General features: G+C 45.3%; 1 protein-coding gene across 2 annotated transcripts in view; it reads left to right on the plus strand.

Annotated features, from left to right (window-relative positions):
• pod1 (coronin pod1) overlaps nt 1–13,415 on the plus strand; it is a 164,953-nt gene that overhangs the window by 48,037 nt on the left and 103,501 nt on the right. For both annotated transcript variants that reach the window (XM_050182768.3, XM_055073344.2), the window contains exons 14-16: nt 1,062–1,253; nt 4,006–4,231; nt 10,857–11,032. In XM_050182768.3, coding sequence (XP_050038725.2) covers nt 1,062–1,253; nt 4,006–4,231; nt 10,857–11,032 — 594 coding nt within the window. The remainder of the gene's footprint in view (nt 1–1,061; nt 1,254–4,005; nt 4,232–10,856; nt 11,033–13,415) is intronic.

Below are 13,415 nucleotides of genomic sequence, written 5' to 3' on the forward strand. Positions count from 1 at the left end.
TTGTTTTTTCTATGCATCATAAGCTATTATCTTAACAGTTGCTTCAGAGTTTGTAATTATTGAGAAGCTGGTCAAATGTGAGTGGCTCCACTCCGCATTAATCGATCTGGTACCCAACAGTACTGCAGCATGGTTAAATGTGACATTGTGTTGATCTGTTGGCTGCTGCATTGCTGCCTGTTGGTGCAGTGTCTTTTACCCTTCCATGCTGTACTGTCTTTCTGTATCACAATATGTCTGTAGAATGCACCACTTGAACCTTGCTTTGTTTTGTTGCGATAGAAATTCACAACCACTAGACGCACATTTGTGCCTGTGCTGTTAGTGCTGTTGGGTTGTGACAGTATCAGCACACATGCGGGACCAACACATGGAGCGTTAGCAGATTTCCAGCGACATGCCGTGTGTTTGGCTGCAAAGGTGACAAAGCCAAGTGGATGTACAACACTCTGCTCAGCCGAAGCGTGGACAGCGCCCTGTCTTCCACCAATGGCATGAGCATTGGGTGCACAAGCACATTAACGTTCCTGTTGAGCAGCTGCGTACATGCCACACCTTGCTGAATACTCTGGTCTGAGGGAAACAGACTGAACATAAAGGTAAACCTATCTAATCCTTTCTTCAGATGCTGACAAATTCCAGTTGGTTTTCTTTAATTTCATCTTGTGCACCATCGAGATGCGATGCCTGCAACGCCACTGGCGGAGGACCTCTTCACGCCAGCTTTCTGAGGGGCCTTTATCAAATGCCTTGCCTTTGGGTGACATTGCCAATTAAAGTTTGCTCTCCCATTTTGCACTCTACTCAGTTCATTGTGACGGTTTTGTCGTTCAAGCATTGCTGGAATCTTGAATGTGTATACGAGTCTTTGACAGTTGTGTACATGATTTCATGTTTGGAACAACTTGCATATCACTGATGTCTTCTAATGGGTCAGCTGGGCACCCTACTGCTGCTTGCAAGGCTATCTTGTAGTTATGCTGCACTGTAGCAAGGCAGGCTTATGTTCTGTCTTTTCAAACTCAACCACTGGATTGAACCCATGGATGATGTCCATGCAGTCCATTCCTAGGGTGAGCTTGGACCCTGCCCAGAGGCCCAAGGAGGGGCTGGTGCGGACTGGACACAAGCTAGGGTCGGGCCCCTCTCTGCTGGCTGCTGTGCCCCAGGAGGAGGACATCAGCCTGGTACCAGCCGATTACTCCAGTGAAGACTTTGGGGACGACAAGGCCCGCCAGATTCTTCCAGAGAAGGTGCTGCCACCTTTTTCTTGGGTCCCCCTCTTCAATACTTCACTTTTTGTGGGATGGCCTAGGGGCTGCAACAGTCATCCTTGACCTCGCTGTGATTGGGCAGCCTATTCTGTAATTATGAAAAGTAATGCTAAGGAGAAATGTGGCTGCAGCCGAACTCCTTTTGCTGTATCTGTCCAGGTTTTAACCTGCAAGCACGTACTGCAAGTGATGTTCCTGAATGTGGCGAAGTGAGAACATGGTCTGTGTGTTTCCTGTACTAAACCAACGATGTGCAGGATACTAGAGATTTCATTTCACGTGTTATGTTTTTGTATCTGTCTTTTGTAAGCGTCACCTACACCGAAAACTGTTACAATGATGCAGCTTTGGTTAGTAGCATGATGATCTGCACGGGAAAAAAGAGAAGTGACAGGAAACAGCTCTCTTTCTCGTCACTTCTTTTACTTCCCATGCAGATCATTGCACTGCTAACCAAAGATGCAACATTACCAACATGCCAATTCAGACGCCCTTGCAGTGTGTGAGAAGAGAATGGCAGCGTAAGTGAACTGAGAGCTCCAGGCGATGCGAGGAAAGGTGCCGTTCCCGGAGGTCGCGCACCTGGTAGACTGTAGTTTCCAGGGAAAGGACCAGGTGGTGCGAGTGCAGCAGTGAGAGAGGAGGACATGGGTGGCGTGCAGTGTGCACGTTGCGTATGGTATGCATGGATAGACAGCATGTGGACAGCATGGCGGAACAGTCATGGAGTGCGATAATAAAGGGAATGTTTGCGACAAGCATGTCGGCCTGTTATTGTTCGTAACAAGCGCTACAATGAATTACATTTATTTCGGATAGCCTATATTAATTGAGAGACAGTTAACCATCAAACGGATTGGATCACAGATAAACACTATCCTCTTTTTCCACATGCTTACCACTGCAGCATGGCTCCATGGCAGACACTTTGTGATGTAATTACCATCGCTAACAAAGTTTACGATTTGCCCTGTATTTGTCGTCGTGAATGTGGTAACGTTGAATGAATTCTAGAGTTTGAAAAGGCTGACAGTGTAGGTTCTGTGTCACACCTATAGCTCAGCTGTACTTCACAGTCTTCCTGTAAATGATCCAAGGGCTAGTTGGTTCATGCAGCTTCCTAAGGATGCTGTAAAGAATAAATTTCTCACACATATTCATATATAAGCCACTGAAATGAAATAATGAATGTGATGGTATTTTTGCACCACAGCAAAAAGATTTTACTATAGTCATAATTTTCAGTTTTATTGGTGGTTGAGCAAATTACCATGAGCTGACACAGGGGTTATCAAACTTTCTGGTCTTGGGGAGCCCCACCAGCTTCCCCAGAGTGCTGCAAAAGCCTTCCCCTTTCCCTCTTTCCACCATTGGCCTTATACAGTCAAATGCATTTATAACAATATGCTTGGAGTCTCTGAAATGATTTGTTATACAGAGGCGTGATCGAAAATCTTTGTTCGATACGCGTTCTGTTTGGGTCTGCAACATCGCAAAGTGGGCAGTATCCAAAATTTGTGAGAACAGGGCAGAGAGAGCAGCCAATCGGCAAGCGGTAAACTCCCTGGAAGTTTACTTCCCTCGTTTGTCGTCTGCTTGCAGACAGTATACTACAAAATGAAATGTTTCTCGTGTTCCAATTAATAAAATACATATCTAAAAAACATATTTTTTCTTCTCAAGCTTAAACATGTTCTCAAATAGTAATACGTATTACTACTACAATTTATAACTATTAGTTTCCCTGCATCGTGCCTAGGTGGTGTTGCCCACAGCAAAAAAGGAAGAAGAAGAAAGAAAAGAGAAACAACGGGAGCAGTGGTGCAACTTCTCAAGAGGCAACAACAACATTCTAGTGGCTCGCTGGCACCCGATGATGGGGTTGAGTTCGCCGCACAACCAGCGCACTATTTGTTTTGACAAACGAAAGCGACGCCCGAGTTCGCTTTCTGCCATTTCCTCAAACGCGTTTCGCATCTCCACCATTCTTGTTCCTCCTCAAACAACACCAATGCAACAACCGAAGTTCTCATTGCAAGCGCCATTTTCTCGAATTAAACTATAGATTAGATCCGAACGTGCCATCTCACGGCCGCAGCTGCCATTTGGATCCAATCCAATCCACCAGAGGTGCCATGCAAAGCTGGTCTCGTAACAGGCATATGGTTGCCCCAAACTTCACAACTCCCATTGCATTCAGCGCCTAGCATACATCGTGCTCGGTTGCAAGATGATTGACAGGAGCGTGTCGTCATTTCGACGTCACCAAAAATGTGACCGCGCCCCGCAACTGTCGATATTGGTGTGGTGTAGGCCAATCGCGCACACCTGTAACCGAACAATGTGCCGAACAACGATCTCCGTTCACACCCCAGATTGCTTCGTTGTAAAGGTTGTGAACCGCACAGCTCACTATAGAACCAAGACAGAATTACTCCTTCGTTATACTGACCACTTCATCGCAGAAGCGTTCAACTGTGCACAGACTCACTGTAAGGGCTCATTAAGGCATACAGGGAATGGAAAAAGAGGGGGAGAGGGTTTCCTGCACGCTAATTCTTAAATTCTTACTTTACATGTCATGTTTTGATTTGCTGGGTGTGTATGTTTCATGTGAGAATAGTTGTAAGAGCCTTTCTATTATAACTTGCATAGGAATTTCTAGGTGGTCTGTTGGGATATTTGCAAGAAATGGTTGTTAACGCTGATTGGAGGTTATGCATGTATGCAGCCAATTCCGGCTCCCAAGCCTGCTCCACGTACCAAGGTCAGCGCTTCACATTGGGAAGAGAGCACCAACGGCCGCCACAACGGGGACACCCCTGCATCGTTCCTGCACAAGGCAGCGCCCCGCACCCGGTCGTCCATGGCCTCCAGCATGGGGCCCTCCGCTGCCCCCAGGACTGTTTCCCATGTTCGTCGGCAGCCATCGCGCAACGAGGGACGTGGCTTCAAAGGTAGGTCACCTTTACTTGATCCATCAGGCTGAGAGTGTGCAAATACCAAATACAAATAGAATTATTCACTTTAGGTGCTGCATGTACAATGATATGAGGGCTGTCCAAGTCAATCCCGGACTTTTTATTTTTCAGGAATACGAAACATGTTTACATATGTGAAAGTGATCTCATTTTTCAAGCTAATCACCCATGAAATTGAAACGCTTGTCCTAGTGTTTCAACAGCGCATGGGCGCCAGCAGCATAGAAACATTTCTCCTTGTCTCGCAGCCATGAACTGTTTGACCTCGTTGTCACTGGTGAAGTGTTGGCATCCCGAGCACTCTTCCCATGCTCCGAACAAATAATATAGTCGAACCCACTTATAACACTATTCAAGTGCCACGGAAATTCCATTGTTATAACCGATCATTGTTAAAGCCGGGTTGCATGAAAAAATCAAAATAGGGGGATGGCAGAACTGATGTGAGAAAACTAATGGCGGGGAGACCAGTGCTCCTCCCCACCACCTTCCTCCATCTGGCTTCCGATTGTGCTCACTCGTTTAACTGCTTCTTGGGCACTCTGATCGCGTGAAACAAGCTGCGGCTGTCGGTGTTAAAGAGTGGCACGCTATAACAAGTGCAAAGGTAAGGTACACATGGGTGGCAAGCGACATGCGAGCAATGCCGAGGCATCGCTTTGGTGGCCCCAAAAGGGCCCTTTGAAACATTGCAAGAAGGCTGCCGCAGCAGCTGTCAACTTGAGAAATCCAGAAGACATGCTGAGGAGAGATCGCCACAAGCATCTCGCCACATACTTCTCGCCACATACTTCTCACTTGCTTGCACGAGAAAAGCCGATGTCCATCAACCTTGCATGCTTTACGCGAAGCTTGCCGACATCCTTCTCCAATGCATCTAGGTGCTCGACGTAGTGCAGCAGAAGGTTCCTCGCGAAAATGAAGCCCTGGAGGGACTGAATCATCTGCCGGGCTCCTCTGAGGCAGCCTGCCCTACTGCATCATCGCTGTCGTCGTCGCCGTCGCTATCTGATGAAAGCACGTTCGCAACGATTGCATCATCGGTTAGAAGCACTTAGTTTCCAAGTCTATAGCCGTGTGCTTTCTTTTCACCGGCAACGCCGTGCATTGCCGATGATCTGCCGGCAGATCAGCCATCTTCTATTTCGGTGGCGAACTCAAGTGAGGCTGAGAAACCGCATGGCCAGGAACGATTTTGACGCAGCCAATAAAGACGAAGGCGAGTGATTAAGCTGTTCGCAGAACTGCGCGGACCAGCGAGCCATGTCGTTTCCACCCGAGTGCACTGCGTACACATTGAAGACCTCACAGCCGTACTATCTTTTGGTGATTTCATCCCTGGGAAAGAAATCAACTTAAATGAGGCTGCCTTCATCAAAAAAATTTCTCGGCATGAGTTCCTGCGGGCGAGCCAGCTCGTCCGGCACAGTCTTCCACTGACATCCATTCAGCCATCTTGTAACCATTTGCACCACTCAAATATTGTGCTACTGCTTAGCATCTCATCGCCATTCTAAGCTTGAAGTCTAGTGTGATTTTGTCTCAGTTTTTGGACTTTCTTGGTGAGAAACTACATTACAATGTGTTGGCCCACAGCTGCGCTCACAGGTCCTTCCACCATCTTGGTGAACACATCATTTCAGCTGCAAAGTGACACATCAGTGCACGACGGCATAATAGCCAACAAATGTCTTGTACAAGCCTGGCAAATGGATGGCACTGGTATGTGTGTATACAGTCAGACCTCGATATAATGAACCTCGTTTTAATAAAATTTGCAATGTAACTAACTATATTTGTTTCTCGATCATAGTTCCATTTAAAACCATGTATGTTTTTGCCAATTTGGCAAAGTAATTTTGTCACACGGGTTTGATTTAATAAAGTTTTCGACCATTTCAAGCACGTACTTGGAGCCTGTATCATTGATAAATCTACCAAAAAGCTATCAAAATGTGTGTTGAGGCAAAGTTTATTTGAAAGTGTCCTTCCGCATGAGAAGTTTTAGCGGCAGAAAAGCCATCAAAGGTGACTTGCTGGGACGCAGTATGGAGGAAACACCGCAGTGCCATTTGTCGCATTGATAAGCAACTTGCAGAAGTCGTGGAGCACGCGGCAGCTTGAAGCGGTTAGAGAAACACGAGAGCTGGATTCCTTCAGCGCAAGAGGGGTGGGGAGAAAGGGGGGAGCAGTATACGTGCACCCATCTGCCCTCTCGTCCTAGCGCGTGTGTGTCCTTTTATTCTTGCCGTGGCTGTGCATGGCTGTCCATACGTGGACCACACACCGTATTTTGGAGGTAATCTGCAGCAATTGTAAAAATCAAGCCAAGATGGTTGGAGCGTCTAGTGTTGGCGGTCACGTAATCTGAAGTTTCAGTGACAGGGTCGAAGCATTCGCTCCCATTGTGACAGCAAGTGTTTGTGGTCATCGAGTGAGATCTGTTGACATTTTCCTGAGCGCACGTGACTCCTATAAAACTATAAACCTTACTTTCACTTGTTGTCTCTTTGCTATTGCTATCAATGCTCTGCCTTTCTGGCAGAATGGCGCCATTCCTTTTTATCAGGACGAATATTGGTATCTTTTCACACTTTGTGGGGATCGCACGCGCATCCTGATATCTCCGGAGCGGCCACGCGGTTATCACGCGATAATCACGTGCTCGCTCGCGGAGGGTAGCGGGGAGAGGGCACCTTCGCCGCTCCCGCTGCTCTTCGCGCCTGGCAGCGACGCCGCAGCCCAAGGCACCCCGTTCCCTCCTTTCCCTTTCTTGGAACCGGGGAGACTCCCTCTCCGCCGCTCGGGGAGAAGCACTATTCCCCCCGATGCACCGTTGTCTTTCGGCTGAAGAGCTTGCGACAGGCCGCATCTCAACTCAGCCGCTGAGACCGCCGCACGCCGTCCCCCTGTTGCGCCCGGCCTTTGTGTGCGACTGACCGCCCCAGGGCCCGAGCGCGGATCCACTCTGGGTGAGCTGAACCCTTATCAGCCTCTTTTGTGGTTCCCACATTGTGCGGTTTGTTTCACCCCAGACGTGCGGAATGCTCCGCCGCTGTGGTTGTTGTGTTGTATTTGTATGTGTTGTTGCTGTTGTTGTCAGTTGGTATCCTTGTACTCTAAGGTGAATAAACACCTTAGGTCGAGACTCACCCTGTCCCCCCTGGCCTGAACCCGCCGTGGTCGCAACTCACTGTGAACCGCGGGTTAGGGGTCACAGCTCTGACTGCTAGGGCTGCTGCGAAAGTGCTAGCGAGCGACTGCCGCTCCATCGGCGCTGTGCGATCCAGAGAAGGGTCAGGTGCGCACGCGCGAGCCTGAGTAATACCCCTATAACTTCCATTTTTAATTTGTGAGCGCCATTTGATGACGGCTGTGGGCACTAAGCATGATCAGCCACGGCGTCGGAGACTTGTGACTTTGCGCAATGTAACGCTCACTTATCTCTTATTCTGTGAGCTATGCTGATGCATTGCTCTCGCCCTGATCTGCGCCGCACCCGCTGGCGCTCATAACCATGCTTTATGGCCCGACCTTCTTGCTGTACGTTTACAGTTCTTGCTGATGAGATTCTGTTCACTAGAAATGTCCTGGAATTTATGAAATACTTTTACTGCTGAAACTTTAAAACTTCCGTTTTATGATGTAACAAAGTTTTTTTGTTGCATGTTGCAAGTGCACCTTTGTTATATCGAGGTTTGTCTGTATAATGCAAAATCCAGGTTTAACTTGAGCAACCTTCATACATGCCAAGATAATGCCTCAAAATTATCATTTATAGTTCAAATGTGTGGCATACATTTTGGAGCACTTCTTCTTGAGTCTGTGCTTCAAATTTGATTTAATGTGCACAGAGTGAAGTTGAAATGTCTTGGTGTGCTCGTTGGCCCTGCCAGCACGTATGTGTGCATGTATCGGGGTCATTCCCTTTTATGTTTTTTCTCAGTAATGATCTGTATCAGGCAGCTGTGTGACGTGGCTGTGCATTTTCCACTACACTTACTGCATGTGCAGTAGAAGAAGAAACTTTATTATGAATAAGAAGAAACTAACTAATTATGGTCCCATATCTCAAGTTCCTCAGCTCTTTAAGTGCCGTTCCTGATAATACTTGTCTGGCTACTGAGGCATACCCTTGGGCATGCCCGAGACAATTTGCAAAGGTGAAGCATCCATAGGCTGGTGGCACCATCTGCTCAGAAGTTGGTTAAGCGACAATTGTATGGTAGGTTTTTATTTATTAGCACATGGTGGGACAGAGCTTATAAACTATGTGGCTCACATCTCTCATTTTCTGACATGGTAGATCGGTGCAAAACCAGCATTTTTGTTTTTTCTTACGATGCAGAAATTCAAGAACTTCTTACAAAGTTGTATTCAGACAGTACTTTGACATTGATTACCGTATTTATTCGAATCTAGGCCGACCCCGATTCTAAGCCGACCCCCTAAATTCCGAAGCCAACAAAAGAATATATATTACCTCGAATGTAGGCCGAACAGAAAAAGCGAGGACAACGTTCACAAAATGCAAACAGCATTTATTGAATCTGAACGTGCAGAGCTCATTAAACGTCGTCGTCGCTGCTACACTCGTCGCTGTGTTCCTTGTCACTGTCGCCTTCAAACAGTGCACTATCTTCGGTACCGTCAAGCGCATTACATTCAAGCACTTGAAGGTTCGACAATGCCTCTGTGGCTATCACAACTTTTCGCTTGAAAGTGGCACTGTAGTGGCATCTCCTGCTTGGTGCCATCGCGGTAACACCACGCCGCTCACCGATACGGCCGACACGACACATGTCAAAATAGCAACCTCGCTTGTGTACGATTGGTTACTGGCACGGCTAGTAGTGGCTGCGATATTGACTTTTCTAGATGGCGCTAGCTATGCACCATATTTAGCAGTCTCAATTAAAAACTGGCACGTTTTTTAAAATCCTTGAATCTAAGCCGACGCTAAAGTTTGGAATATGATTATTTGAAAAAAAAAAAGAAACTATCGGCCTAGATTCGAATAAATACGGTATTAATTGTCTTCATGAGACAATAATAGCGATGAAGAGTTCATGTTGTCTGAGGAATGCTAATTATCATTTTAAAAGTGTTATTTAGCATAAATATTAATTTTTGTTTGCATTTTGATTAAATCAATAGTTTGAAAAATTTTCTGCATTTTATCACCTATAAGTAGCATTTGAATGTCTGCTAATGTGTTAGAAATTAAGTTTGTTGCGCTTCAGGAAAATACCGACATTTATGGACTAAAGACTGACTGGGAGATCCATGATGTGATTCACCACTGTGTGCATTTGATGATGCATAAGATGCAGGAATGTGTTAACTCTTTCGTTACTGCTAGAAATGTTCTAATTTTCAGTGGTGTAATGTTTTAACATTTTATTTTAAGACGCACTAGTTGCAACATATATTGCAATACATAAAGTTATACTAGACTGATCAGTGGCATTTCGATTGAATAGTTAGCAGTAATAATACCTCTGATAATTTCTGATAATTCCTATGTGGCACTTCAAAGAAGCAGCTCAAGTAACAGGCATGAAAGTAATACCGTAAGATCCTGAGAAATAGCCCACTAAGATTGAGAGAAAATCGAGTGAAAATATGATGTGGGTTAACTTTCAGTGTGAAGGGTAACTTTCAGATGAGTAACTTCAGCTTTTTAAGCTGGGAGCTTAGTCAGGGGTGGGTTATTTTCGGGGGTGGGGCATCTCTTGGGATTTTACGGTAGTTTTCTATTTTTAGTAACAAATACCGAGAGTGAAAAAAAAATCTTAAATATACAATATACGCACCTTGTTCCTAGTTCCCAAATTTTGTAAGTCAGATCATGCAAAAGAATATTATTATAAAGCTTTGTTGGCATCAATACTAGCCCTAGTGATGCTCATGCTATGCAGGAAAACAGTAGTTTCACAAATGCAAAAAACAGGTAAGTTTCTTATGTACAAGGAACATTTGTTTTTCTTGCAGCAGGTACCTGTTTTTTTTTTTTTTACTGTATTGTTTAGGCTCGTGAAGCAATGGTTGTTAGGTCAGAGAGCATGCAGAAGCCTCCCGATACTTGATTATTGCATTTGATATGCTTTTCTGTGAAAGAAAGGTGGTCTTGTATGTGCTCAGTGGAGTTCCACATGCTTTGTTCAGTTGCTGTACAGTATTGTGGAGTGTTGCATTGTATTGTACAATAATGAATTAGGGCACTTGCACCGGCAGTGTTCAAAATGTAAGAGATCAGACTGCAAGTCAAGCTTCGGTTGAAGGTTGGTCTGAAATTGACAGTGTGCTGTTGTGCGAGTGAAAACTCCACAATACAGAAAGGATTGGTTTAATTAATTTGTGCATATGCTGTCAAAGGGCTGATGGAGACAAGTTGGCGTGTTGGCTCCATCGTCTTCAACAACTGTTGATTGCTAGATCTGAGTGAGAAAGCCAACTGTTCTACCTTTGGCTGTTCTATGTGGCATACATATAGGAAAGTTGCCCGTGGTGTTGCATTTACGTTTGCCAAAGAATTTTGTGCCTTGAGATGCATTATTTTGAAGATGGGACTGCTGATGCATCGTTGTCCCCTGTGCAGTGCGGGTATCGAAGTACCGGCACCTGAATGGCTCAGTGGGCAACCGGAATACTCAAATCACCAACCTTCCGCCCATGTGCAAGACACTGCCCGGCGAGAGTGAAGGCTTCCGTGCAAACACAGAGCGCATTGCCCTGCCCCTGGCCATCTCTGGTGGCCATCTGGCAATCCTGGAGGTAGGCCATAATGTATTATAGCACATGCTTTGCGAAGCTATGCACAGCCAAGAACTATTCAGAGCACAAAATTTACACAAGTTTTCTTGCTAATTTGCCACATAGCCTGTAATCCAGGTGAGCAGTGAGTTTGTATGGGAAACTACAGCAAATGCTCAATAATTCGATCTCAATTTACAGTCGGCTTCTGTTAGTTCGACCTTGACGGGACCATCAAAATTGATTGCATTATTTCGCGGGTCAAATTAAAATGCAGAAGAAACGCGAGAACACACAGCTGACTCATCTACCAGTATTTGCCCTATTCTAACATGCCCACTTTCTATGTGTCTGAAGTAGAAAACTAGTGCATAAATGACATTAAACATCTTAAACAAAGTAGACAAGTTCTAATGCACACAAGTAGACAAGAATCTAATGCGCACCCGATTTTTCAGTAAGAAAAATGGGCAAGGTTTAATATGTGTTACACAATGGAGGCTGGTTTTCTGAAGTCAGCTTTGCTGCATGACTTTTAAAGCCAATTTCGCCCCAATACAGCCCTGTTATGCAGCAAAGCATACAACCATTGCAAATACGGTCTTGCTTTTGTATCCGATTACACTGTGCAGGCAATTTAAGGCCCAATGTCCCACGAAAAAATTGGAAAAAGAGTGCACATTAGAATAGAATAAATACCATAATCAGACATGAGCTACTGTTTCTGCTTGCAAATATTCTGAGGCCAGGTCTAAAATAGACGTTTTCGATGGGAAATGATTTGGGTTCAATGCATTCGCTGTCCCCTAAACTCCGCCGAGACATGCTGTCACCAAAGGAGTCACTATTAGGGTCATTAAGGGGTCAAGTGTGGGAACACTAACTGGTAAAATGTGCTATGCCTTGTCTACAATAACATTGATGCTGCCGGGAGACGTTTAAACAAATCCTGGACCAATGACTAAGGCTCAAGAAGAAGCTTTTGCTGCAGTACTAGAGGCTATTCAGAAATTAGAAGGGCACTCACACTTGCTTTCTCAGCTAACTAGTGTCAAAGCCAGTAATACGGCAGTTATAAACAAGTTTCAAAAGCTAGAAAACGAGCAGGTAACACTACTCGCTGAACTAAAAATTTCAAAACAAAAACAGGAGGCCACTGAAGGTGAAATCAAGCTGCTGAATGCCAAGATCGCCGCGCTGGTCGATACTCCCGCATCCGGAAGCTCGGCTGTTACAAGAGAAGGTGCGGGTTTCCTTCGCGGTGTATCTGATCGATTGGCCAAAATTTCTTCACGGTGCGATGACACTGAGAATAGAATGCGACGCTAAAACCCGCTCTTCTTTAACATAGCCGACGACGAAAAAGAGGACTGGGCTGCGTCTGAGCAGAAAATTGGCGTGCTGGAAAACTTGACTTAAGCCTATCAGGCACGCACTTCGAAAGGTTGCGTAGATTAGGCAAGCACGTCAATAACAAAAAGAGACTCATCATAGTAAAGTTGACCTTTCTTTAGGATAAAGAATGCATCTTGTCACTGTGCGAAAGCTTAAGGGCTCTGGGTTTTCAATACGAGAAGACTTTTCCCCAGCTACGAGAAGCAAGAAGAAAATTGATTGAATTTGCGAAAGTGAAAAAAAAGTATTTCAAGCTCAGCGACGACAGAATGCACATAGATGACACAACCTACGTGTACGACGGTGTCACTAGCACAGTAGTGCAGCTGAGCAGATAGCTGAAGCATAGCACTTGAACCCATGACTGCCAGCAGGCACCAGAACCTCGGATCATACCGTCACTATCAATGTCATTTACTAATATTCGAAGCCTTGTGCGCAAGCTAGATCAAGTCTCTTCTTTCCTAGACGATACAGGTTCTGACATTATCATCTTCACGGAAACATGGCTCCATCCTGACATTTCAGACAATGAACTAAGTACCATACATACCACGTATAATATTTACCGATGTAATCGCACTAGTAGACGAAGTGGAGGCGTACTTATAGGCATTAGGAAGACGGTAACATCTTATTTAATTGATTCCAACACTAACCTAGAAATTGTCTGGGTTGCATGCATGACTCGTTTTGAAAAATTATTGTTAGGTTGCTGTTATCGTCCTCCTGACTCAAGTGTGTTGTTTGTTAGCGACCTGCGAAACAGCACAACTCACGCCGTTAGGGCTTGTCCGGCTGAAAGTATTTTTCTCTTCGGTGACTTTAATCTTCCTTCCACAAACTGGAAGCAGTTGTCATTGACCTGCCGCCTTTCTTCAGAATTCATTGCCTTAACACAGGATTTCAACCTGTCACAGATCATAAGTCAGCCCACTCGTGATTCCAATATACTGGATCTAGTATTGACAACGATCCCTAATACTGGTGAAAAAATAACGTATTTAGA

The sequence above is a fragment of the Dermacentor andersoni genome, chromosome 4 (assembly GCF_023375885.2).
Source record: "Dermacentor andersoni chromosome 4, qqDerAnde1_hic_scaffold, whole genome shotgun sequence".
NCBI lineage: Eukaryota > Metazoa > Arthropoda > Arachnida > Ixodida > Ixodidae > Dermacentor > Dermacentor andersoni.